This window comes from Mauremys reevesii, linkage group 1 (genome assembly GCF_016161935.1).
Source record: "Mauremys reevesii isolate NIE-2019 linkage group 1, ASM1616193v1, whole genome shotgun sequence".
Taxonomy (NCBI): domain Eukaryota; kingdom Metazoa; phylum Chordata; order Testudines; family Geoemydidae; genus Mauremys; species Mauremys reevesii.
This window is the reverse complement of record NC_052623.1, coordinates 216,735,923-216,752,829: the sequence shown is the minus strand read 5'-3', so window position 1 is coordinate 216,752,829 and position 16,907 is coordinate 216,735,923. Positions and strand designations below refer to the sequence as shown.

Sequence of the window (16,907 nt, the reverse complement as noted above, 5' to 3'; positions counted from 1 at the left end):
CTGACAGTTCTGAGCCACTCCAGACAGTGAGACAAACAAAATGGAAATTTTGGACAAAGATAGCAGACCAGACTCCTGTTTCTACTTTGATTATCAGGGGATCTTAAACATCCATGGTGGGAAGACAGAACTTTGGTATTTAAGATCTCTTCTGAAAGACCCACAGTCAGTAAATTGCAGCCAATTCAGCTGATCCAATTCAGAAAGATGAAGAAGACGAGATGACTAAATGGAATTCCAAGGGCTCTCATGTACATTAGAATGAAATGTATCATATTTTAACTAATGGGTTACAAAGTCCTAGTACAATCAGACAAGTTTTTTGTAAGCCATGTTCCCCTTGACAAGCTAACACATTAAAAAACTGCAACATGCCCTTCCTACACCAGGCCTTAAAAACCTGTTAGCTAAAAATGTTCCAAAAACCCCTGCATCCTGTCCTAGTGTGGACAAGCCCTGGAATAGTCCCATGATCTCATCAGACACTGAGCACATGTGATCACCACTCACAAACCATTCCAAATCAGGGGACATTTCAAAGTAGAGCCATGAACCCAGTAGGTATTTTTTTGCCTAGCCCCAGCCTCTGACAGGGTACCTCGGGATAATTTGCTTTTTCATTGTAGTCACTCTCTGGTGGCATCTCAAATTCAGGATGGTCAATCTGAGGAAAGGAGCAAAGGAAAAACACTTAGTTAATGCCATAAATGCTAGAGATGGGGAAACAATTTATTCAATGACTTTTGTTTCTTTATCTGTTCAAGAATTTGTCTGCAAGCAGGTTATGATTGTCATAAACTGATTTTATTATTGGGAAGTGTCCCCCAAACAGTTCTAGGCTTAATTTTTGGTCTTCAGATCATTTTCAAGAATTTTGCCGTCAGTATTTGACATTTAAATTCAAGCTACATTTGTTAGTCTTCACTGGATACATGGTAAAGTGGTATTATTATTAGGGCCATCGATTAATCACAGTTAACTCACGCGACTAACTCAAAAACTTAATTGTGATAAAAAAATTAATAATGATTAATCACAGTTTTAATTGCACTATTAAATGATAGAATGCCAATTGAAATTTATTAAATATTTTGGATGTTTTTCTACACTTTCAAATATATTGATTTCAATTACAACACAGAATACAAAGTGTACAGGGTTTACTTTGTATAATTTTGATTACAAATATTTGCACTGTAAAAATGATAGACAAAAGAAATAGTATTTTTCAGTTCACTTTATACAAGTACAATAGTTCAATCTCTTTATCATGAAAGTGCAACTTACAAATGTAGATTTTTTTTGTTACATAACTGCACTCAAAAACAAAACAATGTATAACTTTAGAGCCTACAAGTCTACTCAGTCCTACTTCTTCTTCAGCCAATTGCTAAGACAAACAAGCTTGTTTATATTTACAGGAGATAATACTGCCCACTTCTTATTTACAACGTCACCTGGAAGTGAGAACAGACGTTAGCATGGCACTTCTGTAACCAGCATTCCATGGTATTTACGACAGATATGCTAAACATTCGTATGTCCCTTCATGCTTTGGCCACCATTTCAGAGGACATGTTTCCATGTTGATGGCACTCATCAAAAAAAATAATGTGTTAATTAAATTTGTGACTGAACTCCTTGCAGGAGAATTGTATGTCTCCTGCTCTCTGTTTTTACCAGCAGTCTGCTATATATTTCATGTTATAGCAGTCTCAGATGATGACACAGTATGTTGTTCATTTTAAGAACATTTTCACTGCAGATTTGACAAAATGCAAAGAAGGTACCAATGTGAGATTTCTAAAAGTAGCTACAGCACTCGACCGAAGGTTTAAGAATCTTCAGTGCCTTTCAAAAATCTGAGAGGGATGAGGTGTGGAGCATGCTTTCAGAAGTCTTAAAAAAGCAACACTCTGATGCAGAAACTATAGAACCCAAACCACCAAAAAAGAAAATAAACCTTCTGCTGGTAGCATCTGACTCAGATGATGAAAATGAACATCTGTTGGTCTGCACTGCATTAGATCGTTATCAAGCAGAACTCATCATCAGTATGGATGCATATCCCCTGGAACGGTGGTTGAAGCATGAAGGGATATATGAATCTTTAGCACATCTGGCACATAAATATCTTGTGACATTGGCTACAATAGTGCCCTTTGAATGTCTGTTCTCACTTTCAGGTGAACAAGAAGCGTGCAGCATTATCTCTTGAAAATGTAAACAAACTTGTTTGTCTGAGCGATTGGCTGAACAAGAAGTAGAACTGAGTGGACTTGTAGGTGCTAAAGTTTTATATTGTTTTATTATTTTTTGTACATCAAATACTAGTTTAACTTTCATGATAAAGAGATTGCACTACAATACTTGTATTAAGTGAATTGAAAAATACTATTTATTTTCTTTTTACAGTGCAAGTTTTTATAATAAAAAATATAAAGTGAGCACTGTACACTTTGTATTCTGTGTTGTAATTGAAATCCATATATTTGAAAATGTGAAAAAAACATTTATATAAATAGTATTCTATTATTGTTTAACAGCGCAATTAATCGTGCAATTAATAGCAATTAATTTTTTAATTGCACAATTAATCATGATTATTTTTTAATCACTTGACAGCCCTAATTATCATTATTACATATAATACATAACAACAACAACTTATGGATTTTTATTTAAGTGATGCCAAGAAACCCCATTTGAGACCAGGGCCCCACTGTACTAGGCACATAACAAGAGCCAGTCCCTTCCAAGACAGCTCACTATCTAGCTAGACAAAGGCAGATAAAGGGTGAGAGAAAGGGAAATAACTTTATCTGCATGTGCTTACCCTAACCCACTCCCCATATGCTCAATTCCCAGAAATGAATGATAAAGATTATGTTTATCATAGGGTCGGTGCTGGGGCCGGTTTTGTTCAATATCTTCATTAACGATCTGGAGGATGGTGTGGACTGCACCCTTAGCAAGTTTGCAGATGACACTAAACTGGGAGGAGTGGTTGATATGCTGGAGGGTAGGGATAGGATACAGAGGGACCTAGACAAATTAGAGGATTGGGCCAAAAGAAATATGATGAGGTTCAACAAGGACAAGTGCAGAGTCCTGCACTTAGGACGGAAGAATCCCATGCACTGCTACAGATTAGGGACCGAAGGGCTGGGTAGCAGTTCTGCAGAAAAGGACCTAGGGGTTACGGTGGACGAAAAGCTGAATATGAGTCAACAGTGTGCCCTTGTTGCCAAGAAGGCTAATGGCATTTTGGGTTGTATAAGTAGGGGCATTTCCAGCAGATCAAGGGATGTGATCATTCCCCTCTACTCAGCACTGGTGAGGCCTCATTTGGAGTACTGTGTCCAGTTTTGGGCCCCACACTACAAGAAGGATGTGGATAAATTGGAGAGAGTCCAGCGGAGGGCAACAAAAATGATTAGGGGGCTGGAGCACATGACTTATGAGGAGAGGCTGAGGGAACTGGGATTGTTTAGTCTGCAGAAGAGAAGAATGAGGGGGGATTTGATAGCTGCTTTCAACTACCTGAAAGGGGGTTCCAAAGAGGATGGATCTAGACTGTTCTCAGTGGTAGAAGATGACAGAACAAGGAGTAATGGTCTCAAGTTGCAGAGGGGGAGGTTTAGGTTGGATATTAGGAAAACTTTTTCACTAGTAGGGTGGTGAAGAACTGGAATGGGTTACCTAGGGAGGTAGTGGAATCTCCTTCCTTAGAGGTTTTTAAGGTCAGGCTTGAGAAAGCCCTGGCTGGGATGATTTAGTTGGGTTTGGTCCTGCTTTGAGCAGGGGGTTGGACTAGATGACCTCCTGAGGTCCCTTCCAACCCTGAGATTCTATGATTCTATGATTCTATGTTATTGATTTTAAAAAGTAATTACAGAATTAAGAAATGAGTGGAAAATGTAAGAAAATGAACTGATATAAAATAGCATCTGGTCTCCAGTCTCCGACAGACAAAGGCTTTAAAATATCCACAACATACCTCATTATGTAATATTATAAAACTGGAGCATGGAGGACTCCTTGGCCTCCCAGCTCATGAGGGCTGATGACCAAAACAATTTAGCCCTTACATAGCTGGTGTTGGTTCAGTTCATGGAAGTGCCTAATCCTCTTCTAGTCTCACTGAGCTAGTAGCATCAATGATATCCTGCAGCAGTGAGTTCCATGTGTTAATTACAAAGTGCATGGCAAAACAGTTCTTCTTGTTTATTTTAATTGCATAGATTTGCAGAGATCTTTTTAAGGAGCTAATGTGTCCGATTTCCACTGCCTCTCCCAGTAGCTTAAGCAGTTATTTGATCCTAAAGGCCCACAGGTACTGCCCTGATCCTGTCCTTTCTGACTGCTATCTACTGCTGATCCTCTCACCTGGATGATATTGGTGCTGGGGTCAGAAGAGTTGGGTCCCACATATGCTCTGAAGAAGGGGAAAGTGTTGTATTTGCCCATGAGTATTTGCAGGGTCTGGTTAAAATCGGTCTGTTTCTCAGGGCCTGTGAAGTTCCAGCCACCAATCTGAGGAAATAGAGTGACAAACAGAGAGAACTTACATTGGTGGAAAGAGAAACGGGAACATCTGCTAGATACTGATTTCCAAATTTCTCTCCCCCCTGCCACCCCACGGAACATGATGAATATGACAGCCAAGGTTCAGGATCAGTACAAATAATGAAGAAGAATGGGAAGAACCCATGAAAATCTTCACACTCGCTGTGTGACCCTAAAGTGACACTGTCACTTTATCTAGATGGAATGACATAAAATTGCCATACAGGGCAGAGGCGAGCAAGAGGATGAGAGGAAGTCACTTGAGGGCCACGAGTGACATAAGAAGGTAGAGGGGGATGAAAGGAAAGTGTCTACACTTCATTGTGACCCTCAAGCAGGGCAGTTAGGGCTCATTTTTCATACTTGGAGATTTAGGTGCATTCCTTGGGCTGCAAAATTCCATATGTTTTGCAGGGAGTTTCCTATCCTGCTGTCTGGATCTTACTGAATTACACTGAGTTCCTGTTAAGAAAAAATATCCCTGCCTGCAGGATGGGAGGAATTCTAAAACTGCAAGGCTGCATGTGCCTGAATGGACATTAAGGTAATAAATACATATTCAGGGCCTGAAATCAGGCAGCCAAATATGACCTTTGAGCCCATCATATCTATTAGGGAAATGCTGTTTGTGCCATGGAGTCTCGTCAGTTATAAATTAGGCTGTGACTCCTCATATACAAATTTTGCTCATTCCATGGGCAGAAGCCACTAACTTGCCATCACTGACACCTTAGTCACCAATGACCTGGTGCTGGCAAGTGCAATAATGAAGGAGCAAATAATGAAGCAGATTATTACTCCCCCCCCATTGTTTTCTATCCTTTCCTGGTAGAACTCTTTTCTGAAGTGTAAGGGTATACATATGCTCAGAAATAGTATTGTGTGAACAATGATCACCTGATTTATAAGCTCCTTCAAGGGCTGAGCCCCTTCTGCTTCTATCTGTTGGGTATCCATGCAGGAGTGGTAGAACTGGATGGCTTTTTCCTTGGCTGAGCTTCCAACCCTGAGCTGTGGAACCTCTGAGAAAAGGAAAACACACAAAACACTAACGAGCCAAAAATTAAAGAAGACCAAGAAATAGCATCAGGTGAAGAGGTGGGGTTAGTAAGAGGTAATGTGCATCCTGAAGCAGGAACTACAGCTTGTTTGATAATCCATGATGAAATGTAGCACACTGGAGCTGCATAGATAAATGCCATGGTCACCAGTGCAGATCAAATCTGGATCTTCCACATTAAAAAGTACAACCCACAATCACCTAAACCAAAGTAGTAGCTTTAGCCGTGAGCAAGGAGATTTCTGGTATAGTTTCTAGGGGCCCAGAGAGTCCAGGAGACAGAGGGATACAGTCACAAGTCAGCACTGGAGAATCCCAAGAGAGCTTTATGTTTCCATCTAGGATGGTTATAGCTCTGGTGGCAGTGACAGGGAGATAACATGCGGGTGGTTGTGTGTCATTGCACGGTTGGTTGTATTGCTGCCCGATTGGTGTGGCTACTTCCACAGTGGTGATGGTGTGAGATGGCAGGAAAATGATTTGGACTTAAGGGGCTGAAGTGAGAGACCATGTGGTTGTTACTGTGGCTATGGTGACTGAAATGGTTTGGTCATTTTCTGGGGAAGTTTGTAGTGATACATGGTGGTGGTTATGGTGACAGGGGGATGGTGTTATTCCCATTGGTGTGGTCCCATACTGGTACATGCTGGGGTTCCTGGTTGTGGTTGCAGTGACAGAGAAGTAACAGGGGTTGGGTTTGGTCCCTGTTGGGAGTGGCTGCACTGTTGTATGTTAGTAATCAGAGCTCTGACTGAAGAGCACGCTGGCAGTACATACACCATTCATCTCCACTCCCTACCTAAGAGCCTCTTCAGGATCAGCTGGTTTTCTTCCAGCAGGACATCAAACACATTTGATGACTCCATAGTCCCTGTGCGCAAGTGGTTGGCTTCCCAGTTGCCACAGGCGTAGCCATAAAAATCCTCACAGGGGTCTATGGTGGCATTTCTCACCTCCAGGAGTCTGGCCAGTAGCATGAGACACTCCTTGGTATCACAAGGTTCTGAGCAAGGAGCAAAGACAGGAGCCATCATTAGCAGGGTGAAGGAAATTCAGGACAACTGTATGAAAATATAGGAGAGAGGTTATTTTGAAGTTTTATTTGTGGTAAAAATTCTATGCTTTTGGCACAGTGTTGGATTCTTTGAAAAATTATTGCTGAACAGAGGATAAAGTGTATCCTATGTTTGACTTTATGGATGGATGTCAATAAGTACCAATTAAGGGAAGCCATTAAAATAAAGGATGAATGGTCACCCCAGGGAGAAGGTCGAATCTTGGCACAACCCAAATGGCCACAAAGCTGATTATCAACAAATTTCTCCTCCTATTTTCATCTTCTTACCACATTCCCTGTATGTCAGTGGGTGTTTGGCCAAGTAATGATCCCAAGGGAATATGATAACCACTACAAGGTTAGGAAGGGTGTAAACACCAGAGAGGAAGAGAAGGGCATAGCTACGGGAAAAGAGCTAAACCTGAACAATGATATATCAGGAAGCATTTTTCAAAAGTGAAATCTGTCAGACCTTTTCTACAAAGGAAAGTTGCACCAGTCCAACTTATGTTAATTTAAAAACTGATTTAATTAAGCCCATGTAAACTCCTGGGTAGACACTCTTATTTTGTTTTAGGAGTAGTTTGTGTTGGTTTCCAGTTAAGTCAGTTTTTCCTGAAATAAGCCACTCTTCAGTCAAAATAATAATACATCTTTAGTTAAACCCTTGGAAGTTTATGTCTAGACAAGGCCATAGGCTGCGGCTTAATGTCTCAAGGTGAAGGGTGGAAGGGCTATTTTCTGAGACATAGAAAACTGGCCTAATCAAAGTCCTGGCTCAGACCTTCACTGGTCGGTATGATGTATGTGGGAAAAGGTGGGAGATAGAGAAGATCTGAACTAATACAGCCCTTCTGTCTCGAACTTCTAGGGGTCTATAGTCAGGGGCTCCCCAACCCTCACACATGGGGAAAGGACAAGAGAGGAGTTAAAGGGAAATGCCAGCTAAGGGGAAAATTAGTAAACTGGGGAAGAGGATGTGTATGACTTGGCCTCTTCATATTTATAGATACTTATAGCAGAGAGCTGTCTAATGTGAGAAAAGTGGACTGCTTGTGGATCTGGATTCCTGGGCTCTATTTCCAGCTCTGCCACTGACAGGAACTCTCTAATTGTCTTATTAATACAAGGATTCCATTGGTTGGACCTGTGAAAACTAGGACGGGACTATGAATTCAGGGTTGGAAAGGAAGGGCAATTCCAAGCCCCAGCCCCAAATTCTAGACTTATCCACATTTCTGCTGGGTCACCTACAGACAGACCACTATTGCTCAGGGATACAGAAGCTGTGAGTAAGAGGGAGGGGATGAGAGTACTGTAATACAATAGCTTTAGAAAGTGAAGTGCTGATCTTCATGGAAGCTGGGCCACACCACACTAGGTTGGCAGGAAGCTTGGGAGTGAGGAGATCTCCACATGGCAGGAAGGCTTGGAAAGGGTAGGGCAATATCTCTTTAGTAGAATATATTTACTTCAGACAATTATGTTTTCCTAAGACTTAGGAATCGCCCAGGGAGCTGGACCTCATATAGATGCTCAGCCCAAAAGGCAATGAAGGGAGAGGAGAGAGAGGAAGGGGTCTCACTGGTGGGTCAGGTGTGAGGGAAGGGAGAAAGACTGTCATGTCTTGTACCCAGGCCCTGGTGTAGGATGGTGTAGGCAAGAAGCAATGCAAACCCAAGGACAGTGCTGAGCATGAGAGCACACAGGAGCAGGCTCTTCCCCCGGAGACATCTTCTGTTCTTTGCAGCCTCTCTTGGATCCTCCTCACAGGGCTGAAAAGGGGGAGTTAGGAAAAGAGAGGAGATGAAGAGAGAAACATTCCTGTTAAAGTTATGCCTGGTCACATGCCTCCCAGCTCTACCCGTTCTACTAGTATTGACACAGGAGAGCTGGTAACCAGAGACATTAGTAATTGTACCAGTTCCCCAGCTGCTTCTATCCATGCCTTGCAGAACCCTCAACAGCAGTTTCTGCATCTCTTCCTTACCAGCTGCAGCGAACCTTCCCTTTCTTTCCATTTAGCTGACCCCACAATTCCTCCCCAAAAATCATGGCAGTAACATGCTGCCATCCCATTGTTCATTCTGCTTGTGTGTTACCCCCTTGCCCCCACCCTGTGTCTCTCCGGTCTGTTCAGACTGTAAGCTCTTCTGGGCAGGGACCATCTGCTGCTCTGTGTTTGTACAGCACAATGGGGGCCCAATCTTGGTTGGCCTTAGGCACTACTGCCATAAACATGATTAATAATAAACAATAATCATAATAAAATCAGAGAAAAGATAAGAACAGAAAACCCAGGCGGGGAAGGAGGAATGTGGAGATGGTACAGAAAGAGAAGGATGCATTGGTGCAGGAGACAAAGCTTTCTCAGAGGCTGATCTGAGAGTGTGGAATGGACTCCTCCAGAAACTAAGGACCATCCCAAACCTCACCACTTTCTGCTTCAAGTGCAAGGTGTACTTATTCAGCCTGCCTTCTTTACCATAAACACAGAGCCATAGGTATATTTAAGCAACAACAACGACAACACAAAACTAAACTAAACATTCTACCAAACTGAACACTCTTGTGCAACACCCTTTTCCCCATGGGAGAGTATGAGACAACTAACCAGACATGACAGATGTTAGTCATGCTGCTTAATGCACTACTGGAAGGTGCTCATACATCTGCTGGAGGCTGCTCATACACTACAGTGATGAGCGTGATAAGATCCTATACAGAGCTGAATAGAATAAAAGGAGAAGAGCAAAAAGCAGTGTTATAGCCCCAGATCCACAAAGGTATTGAGGCTTCTAACTTCCATGATTTCAATGGAATTTAGGAACCTGCCTCAACATTTTTATGGATCTGGGCCATAATGCTTAGCACACCTAGTATTTTACATCCTTGTAATGCAGCACAATTGTTAATGTGGGATTTTCAAAGACAGACATTCCAGTACTTGGTCCTGCTAGTGAAGGCAGGGGGCTGGACTCAATGACCTTTCGGGTCCCTTCCAGTTCTATGAGATAGGTATATCGCCATATATTGTATTATATTACATTATTATTATATTAGGTGCCCAGTTCCCACTGGCTTTCAATGGGTGCATAACTATGCCTTTGAAAATCTGCCCCCAACTAATTAAGGCAGGATTTGGAATAGGAGAAAGGAAATCAAATAGTCAGAAGCTGGGCCTACACAGCACAGAGAACATAGAAAGTGACCAGACAGAATACAACAAAGGGAGAAAAATGGTTTTCTTCCACCCTTCGATCCCACTGTGATGGTAACACACACTGAGTTTTACTCTGAAAGTGAAGAGAGTCTCAGGGAAGGGGTGGAAAGGGAAGGAGAATTTGCATGGCTTAAGGACAGAGAGGAGTGAGTACCCTTTTCTTCTGTAAAAAAAACAGGAGTACTTGTGGCACCTTAAAGACTAACAAATTTATTTAAGCATGAGCTTTCGTGAGCTACAGCTAGACTCTGCCTGTTGGTATGCATACTTCCACCTTTTCATGTTCTCTGTATGTATAAATATCCCCTGTCTGTGTGTTCCATTCTATGCATCCGAAGAAGTGAGCTGTAGCTCACGAAAGCTCATGCTTAAATAAATTTGTTAGTCTTTAAGGTGCCACAAGTACTCCTGTTTTTTTTGCGGATACAGACTAACACGGCTGCTACTCTGAAACTTTTCTTCTGTGTGCAACTCCTTCACTCTCTCCAAAACCATTCCTTGTGCCCCCTCTTTACCCCTGTAATACGTTTCCCTGTTTTTCAAGTTGGCAGCCTGATTACAAGGTGTTCAAAATCCTGGATTACCCTGGTCTTGTGCTCTTTGAACAGTATATCTAGATCTAGATTTAGATCTAGATCTCCTCCTCAAATGCTGAAAGTTGTGGTATGTGATACAGCATGGCCAGAAGGCAGCAGGAGAGTGTTACAAGGAGCCTTATTCCCTGTAAGGGGAAGAAAGTTTGCTATAGATTAACTAGAGCACCTAAAGCCAATTAGAGCACCTGCAGTCAGTCACATGATAAAAAAACCCCCGCTTCAATCAGACAGTGTGGGAGTTGGAGCAGAAAGGATTGGTATTGGAGCAGAGAACAGTTTGAAGGAGTTGGAGCAGAGAACAGTTTGAAAAGAAAACAGAGGAAAGTTTGGAGGAGTGCTGTGGTGGGCTAAGAAGTCCAAGACCCTAGGTAAGGGGCACCTGGCTTGTGCAGAGGGAGGGCAGGAAGCCCCCCCCACAAGCTGAAGGGCAGGAGAGGGAAGTAGCCCAGGGGAAGGAACCGCCAGTTCAAGTGGTTCACCACTATCCTCAGGGCCCCTGGGCTGGGACCTGGAGTAGAGGGTGGGCCCAGGTCCCTCCCTCTCCACTCCCCTGCTCAAAGACATTAGTGGGGCAATTAATATTCCAATTCAGGGGCAAGAAATGGTGCCCTGAACCCCCCCCCCCCCCAAAGAAGAGAAAGTGCGAGACCCATCATAATAGTGCTGGCAATTTGCCACATGTATAAGAAGACAGGAAGCAGCAAGATGTGACTTTTCATTTCCTGTGGAAGCTATGATTCAAAGCACACTCTACACAAACAGTGTATTAATATTTTCCTTATTAAATAATGCCTCTATTAAATAACAGTGATTAAAACAAAGAAGCAAGCAAGCAAACAAAAACAGACATTTAGAGTACTCCTTCCAAATCCACAATTCTGAACAATGCAAGGAAACTGAGATTTTAGGGTCTGTGCAATGAGGGATATGACAAGAACAAATGTTCCTAAAACACTTCATATTTCCTAAATAACAGCCTTTGGATTTAGCTTATCTGTTTTTGATGTCGGGTTTGAAGGAATGACATTCAACTTTTGAAATAACAATGTCCTGGGTCTGCTCGGAAGAACACTGATCTCCTCCCTTAGTGCTGTGGGAAGAAGATACAGAGTGGGAGAATGCCTCCTCTGCCTTTCATGGCTAGATACACATGGCCCAACACAAACTAACTAACCCTGACCATAGCTCTGGGGGACTGTAGGGAGGAAGGGGTGCCACTGATCTACAGAATTTTTCACATAGTCTCTGGTTTCAGTCTGGTCGCAACTCAGGAAGGTCAGGATACTCAAAGGGATTTGGCAATGGGATATGGAGGCTTTTACATCTTGTTCCAATCTGGCCTGAAGTTGTGGGGTGCAAGACAGTTGGATGGCTTACATGAGACTGAGGAATGGGATATGGAGCCTATCATGTGCAGGTTGCCCCTGCCAACCTGGCCTCAGGTAAGAGAGGAGTGAGAGGGTAAACTGGCTGTATGGTTGGAGGAAACTGAGGAAGAAGATAGAGAGCCTTTTACCTCCAAGCCATCACTAGCTTCAATTCATGAAGGAGTGTGGAGTCTGAATGGTTTACAGGAGACTGAGGAGTGGGTCAGCATTTCCAGTGCTTCTCCATATTGTGGGGACTGGATATTCCAGGGTAGGGGATGGACATGGGCGAATGGGGTATGGACCCTGTCATTTATAGGTTACATATGGTAATACAGATAGGATTGCCAGGCATCCAGTTTTCAACCAGAACACCCAATCAAAAAGGGACCCTGGCGGCTCCAGTCAGCACTGCTGACTGGGCCGTTAAAAGTCCGGTTGGTGGCACAGCAGGGCTAAGCCAGGCTCCAGTGTCAATAAAAGCAGATCTCCCCAAAGCTCTGCTTACTTCATGAGCTCCTTACAGAATAAATGGCCAAATTCAAATTTTCTGTTTCAGTCTTTAAGGTTAGACACAGAATCAAGCCAAGCCAAGTAATCACCTGGGCAGATACCAAAACAAAACAAAAATGGGTTTAATTAAAATATTTTTGTGAATAAATGTATAAATAAATATATCATTGCTGATGACTTGTTTGTTTAGAAAAATTTCTAAACAAAAATGTTAAAATATCCAAAACTTTTAAAATTTTTGAATTTTTTATTTCAAAATAGTTAGAAATTTCTCAGTTTCTATTTTACTTACTTCTCAACTTTCTTCCCCTGAAAAATGGGGATGGGAAAGGTAAAGAAGTTAGAGAAATAAGGGGAAAAACCCACTCTCTCTTATTTAAATTATTCTCTACAGGAAATGTATGAAAATAAGTGTGTATATATAGTGAGAGAAAATCCCCCCCACACACACACATTTTTACACTCCCTTACCTTTTTAAAAAATGGGCAGGAGTAAAAATTGATACAAGTGGGAGGGGATCCAGAAATTCAAAACACATTTTTTCAAAATTTATTTTCTTTTCCCTTTTTTTTAAAAATTGAAAACAATGTGAAAAAATTTTAACAAAACAAAACAGTTCATTTTCTTTTTAATATTTTTTGCTGAATCTTTAACTGTAATTTCAACCAGTGCAGTGCTAGAAAATGTCTTTGGCTGTCTCCATAGATGTCTAATCAGGAACTATGAAAATGTTAGTCTGGACAGTTAATCCTGGGAAAGAAGAAATCAGAGCTTTTTCAGCAGCTGGCTCAAGAGATAGAATTCACTTCCCATGAAAAATAAGCTCACAGCTCTTAAAGCAAAGTATCAAACTTGCTTCTTCAGCTGATCTTTCCCCACATCTGCAGTAAAGGGGATGATAGAGGAGGAGAGGAATTGCTGGAAAAAACAACCCAGAGTGTCTAAGGAAGAGGCTTTTGTCTTGTGGTGATGATAATTTTGTAAGGTGCTCAGATATTGAAGTGCTGAGTGTGGGAGAAATTCTTGGTGGTTGGAGGGAGGAGAGAGAGAGAGAATCGCCATCTTAAGCAAAGATATATCTAGAGGTGAACAAAGCAAGGAGACAATTTTCTAAGAATATTAGCATGAAGTGGAAAGTGTACTTCGACTCAACCATGTTCACAATACTATTTGCTTTCCATGAATATTCAGGCACTGAAGTTTTACTAACACCAATTCTTGCCAAATTTTCAATTTCAGCCCAAATGCTTGAACAGTCACTGGAAGCTAATTTCTAACGTATTTGAGAGTACAATACACAATTTGGAATTTACAGTGTGTAGGTTAATTACAGAAGTCATCCACTCAGGGATGTGAACCATGTGACTAAACTAAGAGGACATGAACTGAGACTGATACAGTTAGAGCCGGTAGAATTATTTGTTGCAAATAAATTCTCCAAATAATGTAGCCCTTTTTCTGTTTGTGACAGATTTCTGCCTATGCATTCACTGGGCCTGGTTCTCCATTGTCATTAACATTTACACTTGTGCAAAGGAGGGCAAAGCAGGTGTAAAACACTACCAACACAGAATGGTAGCATTCTACATCTAATTTGCACTCAGTACGGGTGTAAATGATTAAACAAAAGGTGCAAGACAGCGGAGAATCAGGGCTATTATTTGTAAGTATTCTCTAAATAACTTGAATGAATTGTTTTCAGCCACTGGGTTGTTCACAAACTGTTCACTTTGACCATTTGCTATTCAGTGGGCCTGAGGTGTGATTTGCCATGGTAATCACATGCAGGGGTGGATGTAGTCCCCCAATTCAATGGGTGCACAATGCCTCCTCCTCCTTGCCTTGCTGAGGGAGCACTGGCCACAAGCAGCAGCACCCTCTGCCTCAGCACTACAATCCTAATACTGTCACAGGGCAGATGGGAGGTCCCAGGGAGCAGTGGGTAGGTTGGAGAACAAGCCTGCCTCACATTCACCCCCCGAGCAGAGGTTCCTGTCCCTTGGGGCTCTGCCCTGCTCCCTGCTCCAGGCATTGTGACCTGGCACCGATGGTCTCACTATCATTCAGATTTGGCCCAGCCCCCACTTCATCATGAGGGAGGAATGGCTGATCCAAACCTGGTCCCAACACCACTCACTCAAATTTGGGCTGAACATCATACTGGAGGGGTGACTGAGCAAAACCTGAGATGGGGGCCCCGTGCAAGTGCATTCAGTACACATTGGTTAATCTGGGCCTGATTTCTGTGGGTGCACTTGCACCCAGAACCTCCACTAAAACCCGATCACATGCTATTATTATTTATGCTCCCAGATTTAGAGTCCCAATCCAGCAAAATACTTTAGCACATGCTTAAATCCATCTCTGTTTAACAAGGCACTTAAGCACGTGCATAAATCCATGGAAAACCAATGGGATTGAAGGACACATTGAAAGTGAAGTACATACTAAAGTGCTTTGCTAAATAGAGATGGTTTGCTGAACCCTGGCCTGGAAGACTGAAAAGTGTGAAGCATAAAAACAGCCAATAAAAAACTAAAATAATGAATGACACCTACTCTTGTTCTTATGAGAATAGGGTATTTGTCTGTAAAAGAGCCATTCCCCAAATATACATGCCTCATTTGCCTGAACAGAAAATAAAAATGGGTATGAACACGAACAAATGGAACAGCAATTCAGAATACAAACAAAGGCTTATGAACTCTGTCTTTTGCTGTATTCAACAGCTTAATTATAATCTAACAGATATTTTGAAATTAATAAGAACAGGAGTACTTGTGGCACCTTAAAGACTAACAAATTTATTTAAGCATGAGCTTTCGTGAGCTACAGCTCACTTCTTCGGAGACTAACAAATTTATTTAAGCATGAGCTTTCGTGAGCTACAGCTCACGAAAGCTCATGCTTAAATAAATTTGTTAGTCTTTAAGGTGCCACAAGTACTCCTGTTTTTTTTGCGGATACAGACTAACACGGCTGCTACTCTGAAACCTTTGAAATTAATGTTATGTTGATTAGTTACATAACTCATATGGTATTGTTTCTGTTCCATTCGGATCTTATATATTTAACCAAATTAGCATGACTTGGCAAATGTACATTTGATTATAAATTTGCAGTTATGTTGATTAATTACATAAGACATCTAGTCAGGAAAGAGAAACAAAACCACATGACATATAATTAGGCAATACAATGTGATTTTCAATTTGCAAATATGTCCAATTGAAGAATGCTCTCCAGGCTAAAAAAAATGTTGAAAAAAATTGCAAATAATTCTGAATAAAGAGGTCATCTGGAATTCTGAAATTTGTGTGTGGACAATTTGTGGATACTATAAAAAAAAGAAACTCATCAGATACATTATTTGTTGCAAATTGTTCACTTAGGTCTCAGCATAACCTAAATATGGCCACCAATGGGAACTGGTTTTCTGAAACCTTTAACTGTGGACAGCAATTCCAAGACAAAACTGCCCACTGGGATGACTCTGAATTGTAGCTGGTTCTAGCAGCAGTTACCAATTGGAATAGCGCAAAATGAGCCTCCCCCTGCAATTCACTCACTCTAACACAGAGATATGGAAAGAAAGACTCTTAGAGACAAATGTGGGCAAAGCAGGGGATACAAATAAATATAGAGACAGAAAACTCTGATATCTTGTCTCACCAGCAGCAGGGAGGGGGATTTATCTACGTGTACATTAGGCAAGTCCAAACAAAGTTGAAACTCAATCTTCATAGATCCCCATGCTGGAACCTGAACCCCTAGTGTTGGGCCCTGTGCAAGTTCTTTTGTACCCCAACTCTCAAGTGCAATTGAGTCCAGCTGTTCAACCCCCTTCGGGCACCGATCAGGGTAAGAGTGAAAGAGAGTCATAGAGAAGAAGGAAAAGAGAAGGAGCGCAACTGAGTTAAATGATATGAATAGGGGACTAGAATTCTTTCCCTACCTGCTGAGGAGTCCTTATGCCATTCATTGTGGAGACTCTCCTGCTCCCTGTGTGGTTGCTGCTGCTGCTGCTAGGTTGTCTATGCCCTACTCCTCCCCAAGGGCTGGTAAAGAACACAGTTCACATCACAGACAGTCTCTCCTTCCCACCTTGGCTGAGTGCTCGGAGGAGGAGGAGATGGGAAAAAGGGCTCTGAAAAACACCCTTAAAGAAAACAGGAGGCAGAGAGCGAGAGATATGGATGCATTTCTGCAGCTCCCCGCCCACCTTCTCCTCCTGACACCCGTTCCTCCCCTGACAGTGCATTTTTGCTTTCTACTTCCCTTTGGGAGAGCAAAGTTCGACCACAGTTCATCTATCTGTCTGAGTTACCCTGTGCACCTGCCCCCTCCCCACCATGCCAGGAACCCATGTTGGTCACAAATATGCAATTCTTTCCCCTGGCCAACTCTCCACTTCTTCCTTCCTACCCCAGCTGCCCTGCTGTTCCTTGCACTCCACATGCCTGCTCTGATATTCAAACTGCCTGTTTGAACCTGCTGTTCTGGGCCCTGAGGCCTTTGCTA

The 16,907-nt window shown here is 42.1% G+C and overlaps 1 protein-coding gene across 4 annotated transcripts in view; it reads right to left on the bottom strand.

Moving 5' to 3' along the window:
* Nucleotides 1–16,611, bottom strand: part of KEL (Kell metallo-endopeptidase (Kell blood group)) — a 33,840-nt gene extending 17,229 nt beyond the window's left edge. The window contains exons 1-6 of one of the 4 annotated variants that reach the window (XM_039534706.1): nucleotides 16,342–16,611; nucleotides 8,320–8,461; nucleotides 6,429–6,632; nucleotides 5,467–5,591; nucleotides 4,390–4,536; nucleotides 599–664 (exon numbers count right to left, since the gene is read on the bottom strand). In XM_039534706.1, coding sequence (XP_039390640.1) covers nucleotides 599–664; nucleotides 4,390–4,536; nucleotides 5,467–5,591; nucleotides 6,429–6,632; nucleotides 8,320–8,461; nucleotides 16,342–16,368 — 711 coding nt within the window. In that variant the 5' untranslated portion in view covers nucleotides 16,369–16,611. Of the gene's footprint in view, nucleotides 1–598; nucleotides 665–4,389; nucleotides 4,537–5,466; nucleotides 5,592–6,428; nucleotides 6,633–8,271; nucleotides 8,462–16,341 lie in introns of those variants that run through there. The other 3 variants (XM_039534717.1, XM_039534727.1, XM_039534731.1) reach the window with 3 other exon arrangements.
* Between the last annotated feature and the right edge of the window lie 296 nt (nucleotides 16,612–16,907).